This window comes from Anabas testudineus, chromosome 1, assembly GCF_900324465.2.
Source record: "Anabas testudineus chromosome 1, fAnaTes1.2, whole genome shotgun sequence".
NCBI classification, from domain to species: domain Eukaryota; kingdom Metazoa; phylum Chordata; class Actinopteri; order Anabantiformes; family Anabantidae; genus Anabas; species Anabas testudineus.
In genome coordinates, this window is record NC_046610.1 from 25,697,435 (window position 1) to 25,714,350 (window position 16,916).

At 38.9% G+C, this 16,916-nt stretch overlaps 1 protein-coding gene across 4 annotated transcripts in view; it reads right to left on the reverse strand.

Moving 5' to 3' along the window:
• LOC113161315 (microtubule-associated tumor suppressor 1 homolog) overlaps nt 1–16,741 on the reverse strand; it is a 51,813-nt gene extending 35,072 nt beyond the window's left edge. Inside the window, exons 1-2 of one of the 4 annotated variants that reach the window (XM_026358826.1) lie at nt 9,265–9,519; nt 38–1,475 (exon numbers count right to left, since the gene is read on the reverse strand). In XM_026358826.1, coding sequence (XP_026214611.1) covers nt 38–1,177 — 1,140 coding nt within the window. In that variant the 5' untranslated portion in view covers nt 1,178–1,475; nt 9,265–9,519. Of the gene's footprint in view, nt 1–37; nt 1,476–9,235; nt 9,520–16,239 lie in introns of those variants that run through there. The other 3 variants (XM_026358825.1, XM_026358824.1, XM_026358827.1) reach the window with 3 other exon arrangements.
• Nucleotides 16,742–16,916: the final 175 nt, after the last annotated feature.

Below are 16,916 nucleotides of genomic sequence, written 5' to 3' on the forward strand. Positions count from 1 at the left end.
CATACACTAATACAATTAGTCTGTGACACTACGTTACCTGGCTAGGGGTTTTAGATGGTGACACAGCTTTAGACTTGACCTTTGGAGATTCAACTTTAACTCTAACATTTTTAAGGTCCACATTGGTAACTCTCTTTGCCTCCATAGCGGATGGTTTGATGAAAGTCGGGTCCAATGTCTTGGTAGCAGTTGAAGTAGCATTGGTTGGTTTGTTTTTTGCTGCTCTGGCTGGCTGGCCAGTGTGAGGTTGAGTGGGTTTGGAGACCACTGCACATCTTTCAGCTCCAACAGCAGGAGAGCTGGCTTCCTTAGAATCATGCGTTTGATTTGACAAAGAATGAGGTGATGATTTTGGGATTATTTCAATATTGTCCTCAGAAGCAGGAGGGTGTGGCTGGCTGTCCACAGATAGATCCAGAGGACAGGCCTCTGATCTGCCATCAGTAGCTACACAAACAGTCAGTGGCCCTACTGCAAATTCACCTGGAATTGTGAGGCTACTCCTGGATTGACTGACTGAGCTTGTTAGGGGCACACTGCTTCTCTGTACACCCATGTCAGAACTCAGAGAGAGAAACAAAGTATCTTCATCACCATCATCATCCTCATCGGCAGGGATTTCTGTAGCATCTGAGTCTGGAGTGGTGGAGCCATGCCTTCTTCCTCTTCCACTGCTGGGGTCATCTTCATTGTCATGGCTATTGTAGCTTGTTGTCAGGGACTGGGCTTGTGTCAAGTCATTATCATTCAATTTGTCTTGGTGGTACTCGCCACTGCTGGCGTCGAGGTAAATGGACACAGAGTTGTCATTAGATTCTGACAGCTCTGTTACTTGCATCTTTTCCACATTATCTTGTTTACCATCTTCCTCAGACGTCCACTTTGAAATTACAACATCTGTCACTTTGTTCATTTCGGTCAACACCGCTGTCATCACGGTGACCTCCAAAATGTCATAGTCCAATGGGCTGTCAGTCCGGCCACCACTGAGGCTACTCAGACTCCGGTGTGACTCTGGAGATGACTCACCCAGGCAGGGGGAGGAGGAGGAGGAGGATGAAGAGGAAATTGGGAAAGCATTCCCATTGTGGTCTCCTGCACTGTGAAGAGAAAGCCTCATGCTGGATCCACCTTTCCCCCTCATGGGAAAGCCTTCACTGGGCTCAGACATGCTCATCTCTTGGCCAGAGGAGCAGTTGCTTTATACTAGTTTGTACTTTCTGCTGATCTGTGATAACCAGGCTTATTTGCCCATTGGACTTTCTGATGTTGTGTTTCCTGGTTGTCAGATTACAATGACCAGTAAAACACTGAACAACTACATTGCAGTTATTCCACAATGGTTCTAAATCATTGTGACCTTGTCAAATACAGAACTGTAATTTTAAAAAGTATCCATTTGAGAGTCTGAGTCTGACCCTCATATGATTTGAAGACAAGATTTCACACTTTCGAGACTCTGCTGTTGAAAACACCTGAAAAGAAAGAAGAAAGGAATTTTAAATGTTTAAGTATGCATCAGGTATTTTGGATAAAACATCAGCATAACTGGGTCCAACATATCCATGGAATCAGTCTCAATTCTAGAGGATTAGACTGTTTCCTTTCAAACACAATATAACAACAATACAGAAAGAAAACTCAATGTTGTGTCATTAACAGAAACAATTCACTTAGAAAAAGGAGCTGAAAACTGGCAAATGTACACATTTCATTATGGTGCCAAATGTTTGTACATTTACTGATTTGTACGACATTCACTTTAGACATTTAGTTGGAAACCTTTTAGTAAACATTTTTAAATTGAACGTTATCTAGTATATACATATTCTGCAATGAACAACATAAGTAATACTAGAATTATTTTAGTATTTACTGCTTTTATCTACTTTGTACTTTTCCATGTTAATCTGCCATTCTGTTTGCTGCTTAAAATCCACTCATGAATCACATCACACACTGATGGTGAAATAGTTGAGAAATGTTGCCCTCTACAGGGTAAAAGCTTACAAGCTATCGGCTGCAACTATAAAATCACACAAACAATTAATTAAGTTTCTGATTGTCTTGTGAAATGAGCGTGATGACCAGTCACAGTAACCCCTCATGGAAATGATGCTCCTCACATGATGGACTGATTTTTAACTGCATCAGTAATGCATCAAGTAACCTACTTGACTGGAACAGGATGCACTCCATCAGACACCAAAGTCTGTCACTAAATTCAGCCAGCTCCATTAAGTGTCTCCAGATTACAGTCTTGATGCTCACATTTTCACTTTTGGTAGAATGATTTTATGAAAAAGAGAGAGACTGACACCTGCTGTACCGCTTGTGTGTATGTGGGTCAGGGACATAAAGAGACGAGCATCTATGTAAAGTAAATGTCGATGATTCTAAGATTCTAAGTCGATCAGGTCATGGTTATCCCAAAATTGCTGTTCAGTATCAACTTGACTTGTTTTAAGTTGTTGAAGACATTTCGCCTTCTATCCTGAAGGCTTCACTTCTATATAAAGACAAGCAGATCCAGGACACTGCTCTATCTCCATTATCCACTAATGACAGCAGGGCCCTGGGGCGACACAGAAAGTTGACTTACTTCCAGGTAGACAGAAAGCCAGGTAGCACATTATTGTGGAGTCAAATGAGCAGATATGTATTTAGGTATTATGTAACGTACACTAAGCAGAGGACAGTATGTCAAATACTGAGAAATCAGGAAACAACACAAAGCGACGGTCCTCTGGCATTTACTGAGTGTCAAGGACCATCAATATTCAAACTCACATCCTAATGATCATTTGACTTTAGTTTACAATGTTTTACAGAGTAATTTCTCAGGTGCTAACATGTCCCTTCATATGTCCAACTTTCTGCCTTTCCTGATTATGGAATGGGTAAATCAATATTCAAGATCTAAATCAATAACCACAATGCAACAAGATTTCCCTGCAGAAACACTGACAGACAGCGAAACAGAGAGACAGAGAGACTGTCCTACATTACATTTAACACTACAGTCTAGCACAGTGAATAGCCCCTTCCTTTGACACGAAGTGTTACTAGTAAAATGGAACTGATTTTCTCTGACGTGAACTCCTAGACTGGCCTCCACCAACCAAATGTCTGATCCATTCCTATCAGAATCATGTTCACCATCGGGCTCAGGGAACCCCACTGTGACTCTGTGAGTTTCAAGTGAATAACAGGGCTAATCCACCCTTTTAATGACTGCTGTTGGGTGGTTGGGCCCTGCTATGCATTAAGACATGCTTGTCTGGCAGGTTATGACCAGAGCTAGATGAAGTGGAAGAGGGAAAGATGATGAGAAAGAGAGTGACACAAGTAAAGACAAAATAAAAGAGGTTAGATAACTCAGCAATTACAAAAGTCTTCCTAATCACCATTTGTCCAATATTAGATTAGAATTTGAATAAATTAACCCATTTGTTGATTTGTGTAACCACTTCCTGCAGTACATTAGCACCAGACTATTACCATGCATTCAAGGCAAAGATAGTTAGCAGATAATCTCAAAAATTCATTCGTAGTGATTTTTTCAATTTTGGCAGTCCTTTGCTGACGCTCAAATTCTGAATGTATTTCCTGAATCTTCATTGATTCAAGAATTGTCTAGATTAATAAAAGCTTGTTAAGTAAATCTTATGGCTCATTTTTATAATCTATGGTCCCAAGTTATTTATTTCTTTTACTTTTAATCATTCACTTTCTGTTTGTATTCTGCTTTTAGATTTTTTTTAAAATGTCCCCCTAATTGATGCCAATCTCCTGTGAGCCTTTACAATATGTCTGAGAGAAGATTTGCTGTCCATGTGTGCGCGAGTGTCCAAAAGACCCCAATAAGAAAGCTCAGAGTGCCCCGTGCCAGTTACAGCTGACTGCACTAGGAGCTACTTGTGCTAACCAACAGTCAGCTCCATTGTTTTCTGTTGATCATTATGAGATTTAGAACCTGATGTAAGTTTCAGTAAAACAAGTGGCAAGTCCTAGTAACGGGTTGTAAAATGAAAATAACAATAAACACTAATGAATGCTCGTGAACAGGATAACTTGTCATTCTTTAGAGATAGAATAAAAGACAGAATAAAATTAGATCTCTGCAGAAGTAAACCAGATTACTGTTTAATACAAAAAAAAGCCGATAACCGTATCATCCCTACTTTAAATGTAAAGGGTTGTTGTCACACAACTACCAATTTAGAATCCTTAGCCATGTATCCATAATTAGTATTGTGACTCCAGTGAATGTAGTAGGCTACGCTGGGCAGAGCATGGCAGAGAAGAACATCAGAGCAGGGCAAAGGGGCTGGTTGGAGATCTGAAATATAAAGTTATATCATGCTACAAGTTAGTTTGAGGGTGGATACCCAAGCTGAACCTGACGGGCCCTGTTGGTGCCCATATGGGAAATTTAAAAGTCATGTTCGGGTGCTGGTAGGGTTCAGTCCCCTGTATCAAACATAGCCTAAAAACACTTCAAGCCAAAAAGTTTGTTTCAGTTTCAGTTGTATATATTTTGAACCCTAATAACAGTTGAAACAAATCTACACGTCTTTACTTTTAACTGTTATTACAAGTACAATGATGATGCAGTTTTTTTTAAATGAAATATGCTTGTCAGGGTCAGTTCAGGTTCAGCAATCACACTTTGGGGCCTGGGTCAAGTTCAGACAGAAATGAGACCCAGTCCAACCTCTAATGGAAATTACATATTGTAGCTCTACGTACTTTTTCTGGTAGTTTTACTTAGGATAGGATACATAGGATTTTGAATTAAGTACTGGTACTTGTTATTTGAGGATTTCAGCACAATACTTGTGCAAACCATTTGGATTTATTGTATTTTGACAGAACTGTGTGTTAGAAGTGTAGACAGAAGTGTTAACCCTAACAACAGTGTGTGTTGTTTGAAAAATGTCCAAAAACCTGGACAAACCTTTTCCAAATGAATGCAGTAGTCTGCAGTAAACAAACATGCACACATTTACAGATTTAATTGTGAGGACATTCGAAGGGATCAACCACCGCCAATTAGTCAAATATTTTCACTAAAGTGGTATAAAATTTAAACTGGTCCTCACTCTGCTGGCTATACATTCAAGAGCACACGGTGTGCTCTTGTATGTACATGGTTAATATTTATCAGTTTTAGCTTAATAAGGACCTTCAGCCTAGTTTCATGTCAGCAAATGTTTATAGATCTTATCAATATCACCAGTAACACTGTTTCTATATAACTGCTGTGGAGAATGAAGCCAAAACAAGCGACAGAAAAGTACAGAATAATAAAAACATTAGGGTATCAGCAAGTTCAGAGCAGAAAGGAGAGACAAATGCCACACTGCACTGTCCACCATTCAAAATATATAACAGAATTCTTTATTTTAGAAAGCAGATTGTCTTAACTGATTTTCACCTTGACTTTACTCTATTAAAGGAATTGAAAAAGTCTATTAATAGAACAACAACAACAGTGGCTTCCACAAGTACAGTTTTGGGTTCTATCCAATGAATGTGAAGTGACACAGTGACAGGGGGATTTAGTAATGGGTGAGCTGAGCACACAGTTAGTGTGTGGACATTCAAAGACATACAGCTTTATTATGAACTCTAGAGCATGCTTGTTTAACATCTGTATTTTCTAATACAGTTCTACAACAGACATCATCTACATTTTAAGTTCAGGAGTTTATTTAAACTACATTCTTGATTTAAGTTCAGATTGATTGTCCTGGATTTGGACTGCCATAAAAGAATCCAGCAGTGATACAATGGGTTTTCCAGTATTGCTTTACTATTACCATTAACAATTATATTTTTTACTTTTTTTTCCTTTTTTTTTAACAAGATTGCAATAATACACACACAAAAAAAGCTTTCAATTTGCTTTATCGTCTACATTATTATAAATTATCAGCCATATTTTCCGTCTTTTGTTAGTTGGTTAGTGGTCTTTTGCTTTGTTCATGTCATGTCCCAAGGATGGGAATAGTTCCAAAAGAAACAAGTTGGATTGAAATGCTTCAGTATGTAAACAATATTCTATGACTGGGATACATATTTTCTTTGTTTACATTGATGGAGATGTACCAAATAATCTCTTTGCAAGGGAGCTGGGCTATGTCACAGTGACCTCACTGCCACCACTAACATGACAACTAACTAACAATGAGCCCAAGCCAAGAGCTGAATTTGAGAGATACAACAAATATTGTTTCAGGATACATAGGTCCTGAAGCTCAGGTGAGGTTTGAACTTGTGACCCTAATGACAGCTAGTGAGCTACTTCACTAATGCAGTCTGTCCTGTTTGCAACAGTAGGACATTATAAACATTAACAGCACTGCAGTGGAAGCTCACATTACACAGGCGTCACAATTCTACTTTATTTTAGCTTATTTAAAACGCCCAGTGTGGAAATTAATTAGATACTGACAGACCAGTGGTTCGCCATTTCACAAAATACCAATCTGCCCATCATATCAGATTTTGAAATAAATGAAAATCCTCTCAAGCTATCACCTGAATTGCTTTGTAACTGAATCATTCTTACTAATTTATAATGTAAAAGAATGCAGCCTGTGTGCTGATGGATTGTTGTTTCAGCCAGACACACAGCCAACCAGGGAGCTTGTTCACAGGCAGGAGGCGGCAGGTTCACCTTTCCTATATACAAGATCTTGGCGTGCATCACCACTGCATCACATTACAACACAGTACCAGTAACAGTCTCAGCACTGCTACATACACATCTGCAGTAACGCAATAGACATATCACCGATTCACACACACAAAGAACTTACATACAGGGCAAGTAGTTGCCATAGAAATAAATATAGTGCTTAGTCATTCTGAGAGTATCAATGTGACTACAGTATGCGTGAGGGACATAACCAGCCAGTGTCTGCCATGTATTTAACCCACACAAATAACCCCTTTTTAAGGTAGACCATTAGGATTTTTGCACCTATAGTCACTGCAGTGGTGTGTGTCCAGGTGAGAGTGTGTGCACATGTGCTTGTCTACATTTGTGTTCAAGCATCTGCGATTCATTCTATGCTGATAGGAACAACCTAAACACTGTGTATGAGGTTGTAGCAGGACACCCAGACATCCAGAACTGATTCTCCCAATGACTGAGATGAGAATCAATAAGGACAGTAGAGGTAGTGAGTTGGACAACTGAACCGAGTTAGTTAGAGACTCTGAGAAACTCTTGCAGCTATATATATATTACTGTCATTGTATTCTGTATTATGACATTTATGATCCACTCATGAGTCATGTTTACAAAGCTGCTGAACAGACTACAGACAGCACCGGGATGCTTATGATTGCTCAGAACAAGAGATCACAGAATAAAAATTGAAAGAAAGATCAATTAGTGTCAGAAGAAACTGTATACAGCACTATGAGACTGGAGAAACAGAGTAATGAGAGCGATCCAAATGTGGAGAACGAGAGCGGGGTGGAACAATGATGGTACTAGAAGCAGAAACCGAGCCTACTGGCTGGCTGCCAGTGTGATCAGGACTTGTCCTGAGGTTACACAGCACAGTGTGGATCGAGTCGTTATTATGTAACCAGCACTGACAATACAGCTATCTTAACAGATCAATACATGAATGTGTGATTGAGACTGGATAGTTTGGTGGTAACATCGCTGCCCTTAATGCGTGAGCTGAGGTTCACATTCCGGCTGTGGCTTTTTTCCAGTATGAGTTCTTAGGCAAGACCTCCTTACACTTATCCTTCTTTGTAAGTTTCCCCAAACTCTGTAAGTCTCTTCAGATAAAAGCGTTAAATGTAAGTGATAATGGATGAAAATGAATTTCTACCAACTATCAATAATATGACAAATCCTACTTTTGTATTGGAGAACTGTTAATCACTGCTTTTTCTCCTTTAAGTTATGCAACTTACAACAGGTCCAGCATTAGCAATGCTTGCAAGGGTGGAATAAAGGGTTTCCTACTACTGAAATACAGGAGCAGTGCACGTGATGTGTCCATACATGGTCAGAAATTGCTCACACAGTCGCACTCACAGTGCATAAAACTAAATTCAAGAACAAAGCAACAATGCATTGGGGGTCTCACTCCATGTCCACTGACACTGTGGAAATGTTTCCATGGGCTTTAAAACATTTTTTGCACTGTACATCAAGTCATGCTGCTCCTGTGAGAGCTCTCTCCGCCTTAGTGTAACCTGTTAGATGTAACGCTGCTTCTTACACCACTGTGCGATTGCGTTTATCCAGACTGAGCCTCCTCTGGGAACAGCGACTCACGGCCTCAATTCTGGCTGCTGAACTTCATCACTGGCAGATTATGTCATCCTGTGATGGTATTGAGCCATCACTTGTTACAGTTGGGTTTCACTAACTGCTGAGCTACAAGCAGATATTGGAATTAGCAAAGCATACGGTTACTATTTGCTAACATTATTCCAGCACCTCATGGGATTCATATTTATATATATATATATATGATCTTGAAATCTATTCATGTACACCTAGGGTTTACTTTAAACAAAATTGTTAACATAACTTCAACATTAAAATGCCTTTAATTTTTGAGAAACACATATGTGTTTGGTATCGAGTCATTTTTCTAATACTGACTGGTTCCATTAGTATTGTAAACATTTAATGTTGGGTCTTTCACTGCATCTCCATTAAACCACATGTAAATTAAAGACAACTGTAGGCCCGCTACATTCAGCTCAGTGAACAATGCTTTGATTGTATGTACACTGTGAAGGGGATTTAGTTACATGTGCAATCATCTCAACAAAGCATCTGGAAACCATCAAACACACCATCATGTTCAGAGGCAAGGCCACATGAATGGTTTGTATCTTTAGTTTGGACACAGTACAACCTTGACATCACATTTTTTAGTCTCTTAATTAAATTTACAACTGCTGCTTTTTAGTCATGATAAAATGTGCAGGTCTGGTCTGTTCAGTTTGTCCTCGACAGGATTTCTTAGAACTAGCATATGCTTGTCTAGGTAAGAGTTTAAAACTGAAATTATAGCATATGACCTCCCAATGCAGTCACTAAGAAACATTTATTACAATGTAGTAAGAGTTACAAAACTATGTACGCAATCATTTAAACTAATTGGTTAGAAAGGCTCTACTAAATAATGTAAATCATTGACTTGTTTCACAGCAGCCAACAACTCAAAGTGCAGAGACCACTTACCACCTATGTCCTAGAAAACACACACACACCTCTGTATAGCTGTAGCCACAGCCTTCACTTCCTCAGGTCTCCTGCTCATCAAGATTCACTGCCGCAAAATCATCCAGCAAAAAATTATGAAAGATCCTTATGCACTGTGCACTGACATGCACTTTGGTGTCTGTTCCTCTCTCATGCTCGGTCCTCCTTTTCCTCCACACATACAAACACGCACACACACCTCTGGCTACACTGCATATTCATGGATTGTACCTTATCCCATAACAGCTGTGTCTCAGTGTGTGTAGGAGCACACAGACGAGGGAAGACTACGCAGGCTGTGACGGTGGTCGAGAGAGAGAGAGCGAGAGAGGAAAAGTGGGAGGGAGGGAGGAGACAAGGAGAGGGAGACGGAGGGCTACACCTCCCTTTTTGGTTCTGAAACACAAGCATGCTTCTCAGTGCTGCAGTGTATGTTTGTGTGTGTGTTTGTACACACATGTCTTTCTGTGCCTGCGTAGACAACATTATTTTACAGGTTTGATCAGGATTTAAGTAAAAGTACAGGTAAGGTATTTAGTTAGGATGGTTATGGTTAAAGGGATAAGAAAAGAATTACGTCAGTGTGCTCCCTCACAACTTTCGTATGGCCAATGTGTGCGTGAGTGTTTCTACCAGGTAACTTTATCCTTGGGGCCACCCTCCACCACTAAAAAAGAAGGAGGGGTTGGTTCTGACTGCTCCAAGTGGGTTGGCTGTTGCTAAGCAGTGCAGCCCCCTCCCTGTTAGTGGTGGCAGGAGTCTGAGGGAAAACAGACTTGGAGAAAGGTTCAATGAGACCCATGTAATGATGGAGTGAGGGCAGGAGGAGAAGCAAAGAAACACCAGTAAGACTACTGAAAAGTGGTTCATGGCTGTGGTTGTCTAATAACCAAATATTTGGGCTGGCAAGGCCAGCATAAAACAACTAACAGTTTTGTTTTATAGACATGCATATATTCTCATTACATACTCACTTTGAATATCTATATTCACACAAGAACACACTGTTTCCGTTGTTATTCAGTCAACCTCGAAACATGTGAGAGAGTCAGGAGACAGAAGGAAAAATCATTAAAAAAAATAAAGGTCCTGTTGCACTGGCTTTCTGCAATTACAAAGCTGATGCCTGCACATTGTTGAAAATTACCAGTGACAAATGATGTTTGTAAACCAAATGCATTTTATTAAAGTTCCAACATTTTTGGAAATTGGCTATGTCGTTTTTTTTTTTGAGTATTGATCTTGTGTAGGTCTTCAATCTCTGCAGTCTTTCGAACTTTACCTGTGCAATATCATTAACAATCAACCTGACGCTCCCCTCATCAATACACTCTCTGGACAATAATAAATGTTGTGACAATACAGAAGTTTATTGAAACGATGTCACTAGCAATGTGTGTCGTAATCAAAGCTAAAGGCAGTCCAACTAAATATTAGCATGTGACTGTTTTTGGGACAGACAGTGCATTTATGGACATGCTGCTTTGTTTCTGTTAGAAATGCTAGTTTAATGTTGACTCAGCTAGACAACTAGTTATAACCTGTTATCATCACAGCTTCCTCAGTTTTGGCCTGGGTTGTGTCTAACGCAACATAGCTCAATGTGGTGAGGACCTGACTGTAAAAGTAAAAAAGATTCTGAGGCTTAATAAAACACCATAAGTAGCTACTGGTCATAAGATGAAACACATCTGCAACAGTGGATCCTGTCAGTAACGGAAGGTGCAGTGGAATGTGAAGTCTGTGAAGACTGTTTCACAGTGCAGTGGGAATTAATCAACACACAATAATCTGATTAATTTTGATCTTATAAAACTTTCTTGGAGAAGACAAGTTGAGGCTTATATGGTCATGTGGCCTGGATTTTTAAGCTCTTGAAACATGCAAAGACTCAGGACAATATGAAGTCCCTTCAGAAAATATTCACTTTATACTCACAGAAAAATGCTAATTATTACAAAATGAAAACATAGTTTGAAATAATCTTTTACCAAACTAGATAAAAATCTAGTTTCTGTTATAAGTATTCATGATCTTTAATCACTAATTACAGTTTCTTGGCCAAGTCTCTCCAGGTTTCTCAGGAAGTTTATCTCATTCTTCCAAGTATATATTCAGACTTTTTACTATGGCTCCAAGGTTAACCTTGTTTTCCTTTATAATTTCTTAAGATGAGTCTAGAACCTGACTAGAGCATACGAAATTAAACTGACTGGACACAATGTGCATGTAAGGGTCCCACAATTCACACCACATTAATGTACAAAAACCAAGATATGAACGGAACCTCCACAATAAAGTTTTGTGATGAGGCACAGATTAGGACAAGGATAACCTTTGAACAAGCAGTTTTCAACCGACTTTCTTTTCAGAACAACCTTCTTTATTTCAACTAGTCTGGCTTCGACAGTGGTCACTATACAGAAACGGCATCTGGATGTTGCCCAGTCTTTTGTCTTAATCCAGACTGGACTATAGTAATTCACTACTGAAAGAATGTCTCAATACCTGCTTAAAAACCTTCTAGTTCATCCAAAATGCTGCAGCCAGGGTTCTGACTGGAATTAGAAGGAGAGATCATATTTCTTCTACATTAGCGTCTCTCCTTTTGCTTTCTGTAAAATAATAGAATTTAAAATCCTTCTCCTCACATATATGGCACTTAATAATAAAGTGCCAACAACTAGTTTCATTGCAATCGTCTGCTAATCGCTTTGACAGTTAATTGTTAATCAGAAAATAGCACAAATTCAGCATATTTGTTCAGCTTGCCTTTGTTTACTGAGTTTACAGCCATGAATGACAAAGAAAAGCATATTTGCTACATATTTTTAACAATTTATTTGATTAATAAGCTCAAAAATATTTTTATGTTCTTTAAGTATAAGTCATTTTAATAATGTTCATGAAACAAAAGTCAGAGCCAAACCCCACAAAAAAGATTAGCATAGTTAGGTAATATGTTAATATTACCATTATAATATAAACATTATACAATTTGTTTTATAGAAATACAATTATATTTTATTTTCCTAGTTTTTACAAAACACATTGTTATTACATGTTACTTTAAAGCAAACAGTGATACATGATAATTCATGCATGAAAGGGTTAATGGGTAGAAAGGGTAGGAGAGTACATAACTTTAAGTATAACATGTTTCTGCATGTGTGTGCTACTTTACAACACTTTCTATACATGTGGAAACTCCCAAGATTAGCTATGGAGCAGGTGATGAAGCACAGGCATCACTTATGTGATGACTTAAATATCTGGCCAGTTTTCATTATAACAATAAGACAGTGACATATTTGTACATGTTAAGATAATACAATGTCTTAGCCACTAGTCTTTGTGGAAACTAAAATAGATATTCTAATCAACTTCTGACAGTCTGACACATGATGTGTGAAGGAAAAAGCCTGTGTGTGTGTTTGTGTGTGTGTGTGTGTGTGTAGCTGTCATGATAAACACAGTGGTTAAGAGAACTGTCTCCAGTGGCTGCTCTCAGACAGAAATTCTTCTCTCAGATTCCATTCTCATGTCATGCACAGCATAGCTCAGGCAAACTCATGAAGAAATCAACAAATTCAACTGAAGGAACTTTCCCCAAACAAGACTAAAGCTGTGTAATAAGAGGATTCATGTGCAGGGTGGAAGCTATTTCTCCCCTTCACACTCTACAGTAGTTTGACTGAGAAGGATGTCAACTGTCATCATCTAATGGTGGTTAACATGCATGTTTTGCAATGAAAATAGAAACAAGCTGTTGTCAGAATCAAAAAATAAATAAATACAATTAAATTTAAAAAATAAACTGCAGCCAAAGATGGAGTAATGTGTGGGGGTGTGAGTGGTGTTGTACTCAGTGACATGGTTTAATATCTGCTACAAGTTTTCCACCTTGAAAATCCATCATACATGCAGTAATAGACTTGGATTGCCTGAACATTAACTATTTCTGCAGCTCTAAAAAGCTCACTCAGATTGTATTCTTTGTTGTAGCAATGCATATCTTGCAGTTTGAAAAAAATAATTTAAACTCTTCAATAATCAGTGGTTGAAAGTAGTTCCATTTTTACTATGCTGCATTTGACATGTGACAACACTTTTGTACACTACCATTTAAGTTTGGAGTCAATAAAAAAGAATTCACTGCTTTTGAAAGGCACATCAATATGCAGTAACAGAACGGGCATTCATTTTTTTAATGTCTCACTTTGTTGCGCATTTGCTCTTTTATACCAACTAAAGTGTAAGTTTGGGAATGGAAGACATTAAATTAAGTTAATGATTTTTCTGAAATCCGATTTTTAAGTGGTTTCGATTTCAACAGAAAGACTTGAGGCACGTGGAACAAATTTGAACTACACTTGTATATATGTTTTATCAACAGCATTAACAGTGTTTAAATATATTTAATACCCAATTTGATTTAAAATAGATTTTCGAGCATGTACCGAGTACTTTAATAAGAATGAAGAATTTGAAGTATAGTGGAGTGTTACAAGTACTTGCACTTTTACTTAAGCATTTATTATGTTGAACATAACATAACATAATATAACAGAATCTTGTAGATAACATGTAGTCAACATATGACTCACATTCATAGAAATTGGGGATTTGTAGAACAGAAGGTCTCTTGTGAAACACAGTGTACATCTGACCACTGAATCACCCTGCTTCATTCTAATTAACAGTCAGCAGTGTGGTAAATTATACATCACTGTTGTGGAGGTTTAGGTTAGAGAATACATAATATCAAAGTGGAAATTGTAATTCTGGTAATCAGCCCCATCAATCACAACAGGTTATAATGTTAATCCCAATGACAATGAAGTTTGTCCAGAGGAAAGCTCTTTCAATTACCTCATAGACTCACGCCAATGGTGACATGCTCACAGCCACATGAGCAAACACTGCTTCATCTGGGCGCTATGACACTCTGATATGACACTCTTGAAGAAGGAGTGGTTAAGATTAGACCTGCAGAAACTTGGCACCCGATAAATTTAGCTCTTGTAAAAAGTACTCAACTATTATTTAGTTGAGTACTTTTTTACTTTTTAGTTTATCAGCCACAATACAAAATATCAATGGCAGATACACTGTTTGTTTTTGTTTTTTTGCATATCTGCAGTAGTGTGAATGGACAAACAAAAAATGGTATTGTTGCTAACAATTTAAGGAGAACAGTACACTTTTGAACAAGTGTTATTTACAGTGATAATAAATGAGGTTTTGATTGAAAAAATAATTGATTTGTGTATCATGCTAGTGTCAGCTTAAGATACATACTGCACCTTAAAAACATCCAACTATTCACATTTGAAAACATTCTAAACTTCATAATGTTAGTTGAAATGTATTCTGTACTTACAGTAATCCACCTTAGGTGTCCATTTAAAATCAGTGTAGTGGAAAGAAATTGATTTCAAGTTGCTTATCTGCCAAAAACATATGAGGACAGAGTCTACAAGTGAAGAACTACACCAGCAGATTACAGTAGCTTGTATTGGTCAGCATCACAAAAAATGCCAACCAGATGAATTAACAACTTCCTTTATTCATTTTAACAATGGACGATGCCACATTCATGAAGGTAAGATTTATTGCACTAGAATACACTTCTTCTAGCTGGTTGTACCTAATAAATGAGCAATCCTGGAATAGCACTACTTTTTGATTTGCTTTTTCCATAAATGAGAACATGAACATCCTTGACTCAACTTGATGAGTCCAAAGTCCAAAAAAGACAGACAAAAAGTTATTTCTCCACAGTTACAGTGGTTGTGCAACTGGTACTGATTAACAGCCCTCTCAAACACAAGCCTTTACTAACATGATTTTATTCTATGGCATATAAATTACTTTACAAAAAACATAGCAGCAAGAGACAGTATTAGGTAGGGAGGACTGGCAAAAAATGAAGTAGTAGAGGTGTATGTGTCCTTGTCTTTCTCAGAGAGAGAGAGAGAGAGAGAACTCTACCAAGCTAAGGAGAAGCACTGCGTTTAATCCTGGACAGCCCTGCAGCATGATGCAGAGGACAACCTGTTATGTAACAGTCAGAGTGCTGCTGCAGCAGAAATGTCCATTACACCGGCAAATATCACTGCATGGACATTAGCAAGCAAGAAAGACACACACACACACACACACACACACACACACACACACACACACTTACAACACAATTCCTATGTAATCCATGAATGCAAAGGTAGACCACCATGCACATGGCTGCACTTGTTAAATGTCCACACCTGCTAACTAGCATCATAGTACAGTAAACACACAGGTATACACACACATACATATACACACACACACACACACACACACACACACACACACACACACAGATCTTTTCCATTAAAGGACTTAGGTGTTGTTTAAAGCATCTTGTTTACATAACTGCTGGTTTAATTATTTATTCAAAATGAAAGTATATATAGTCTATAGATTAAAGATCCAGTTGTCAGTGTAACAGTAAATCCATTATTCAAAGCTCTAAATGAAGTAACATGACAGAATCCCCCCATCACTTACAGTGACCCTCACTGTAAATGTAACTGATGTAAACAACTGGTTTCATCTAACTCTGCCTCACTGGCCTCTGACTGACTCATGTAGTTTTCTACTAGTAGCTACTGGTTGTGTGTTATAGTTCATTTTAAATCATGTCTAGCTTTTGGGTGACATGTATCCTGAACGTGCCATGAACCTGTTAGTTAGTTGAAACAGTGGTTGGTTATAAATTAATGTGAATCTCAACATTTGGATGCGTTTCACGGTAAAAGAGCATTTCACTGTGACACGGCTGAAGCAGGTTAACCTGTGGTTAGCTAGCAGGGTACATGGAAGTCAGACAGCGTCACTCAGGTAAACAGGACTAAAGTGTGGCTTCAACTTCCTTTTACCGTCCTCAGTGGCTCGGTACAGCTTTCTCTCAGCAGCCTGCGGTTCTTTGCTCTCACCTGGACTCACGTCGACCACACAGCACGACTCCATCCCGTGTCCAGCGTGGGTTTAGCAAACGGACCCGTGCTGCTGCTTCGGCTCGGATGTGCCGTGGACTCGTCCCTCTTCGGATCCGCTCTGTTCGCCTGCGGCGCCGGGGAGCCCACACACGGGCACGCCTGCTTCCCCGGAGTTGTGGACACACGAACGGTGTCTCTGAAGTTGTGAAGCTCCAACTACAGTATGTGTCCGCACAACGACGAGGTCCAACTGAAATCTGTCCGCACGACGACATGCGCACCCACACACCTGCGGGTGAACCGGGACTGAATGATCAGCAGCCTCCGTCCTACACACGGTGAAGGTGGCAGAGGTCCATGGAGTTATTCAGCATACTGCAGTGGAACTACTGACGTTAGCAACATCAGTAGAAATGTGTGGAGGATGCACGACAGCTGACAGTTCTCCTTATTGGGAAAAGTTCACCGTTTATAGTAGCATAGTAAAGTAGTTTTCTGATATATATTAATGCAGTATAATTTGCATTTACGTTATGTATTGTTCATTTTATTGTGTGACAGATGGATTTTGAATTACTGTTGTTTCCATAGGGTCACAATCTGTTGAATTGGATTTCCTCTGTCTCTGTGATTGTTTGTTTTTTGTTGCTGCTGTGATGGTGGAGGAGTCAGCT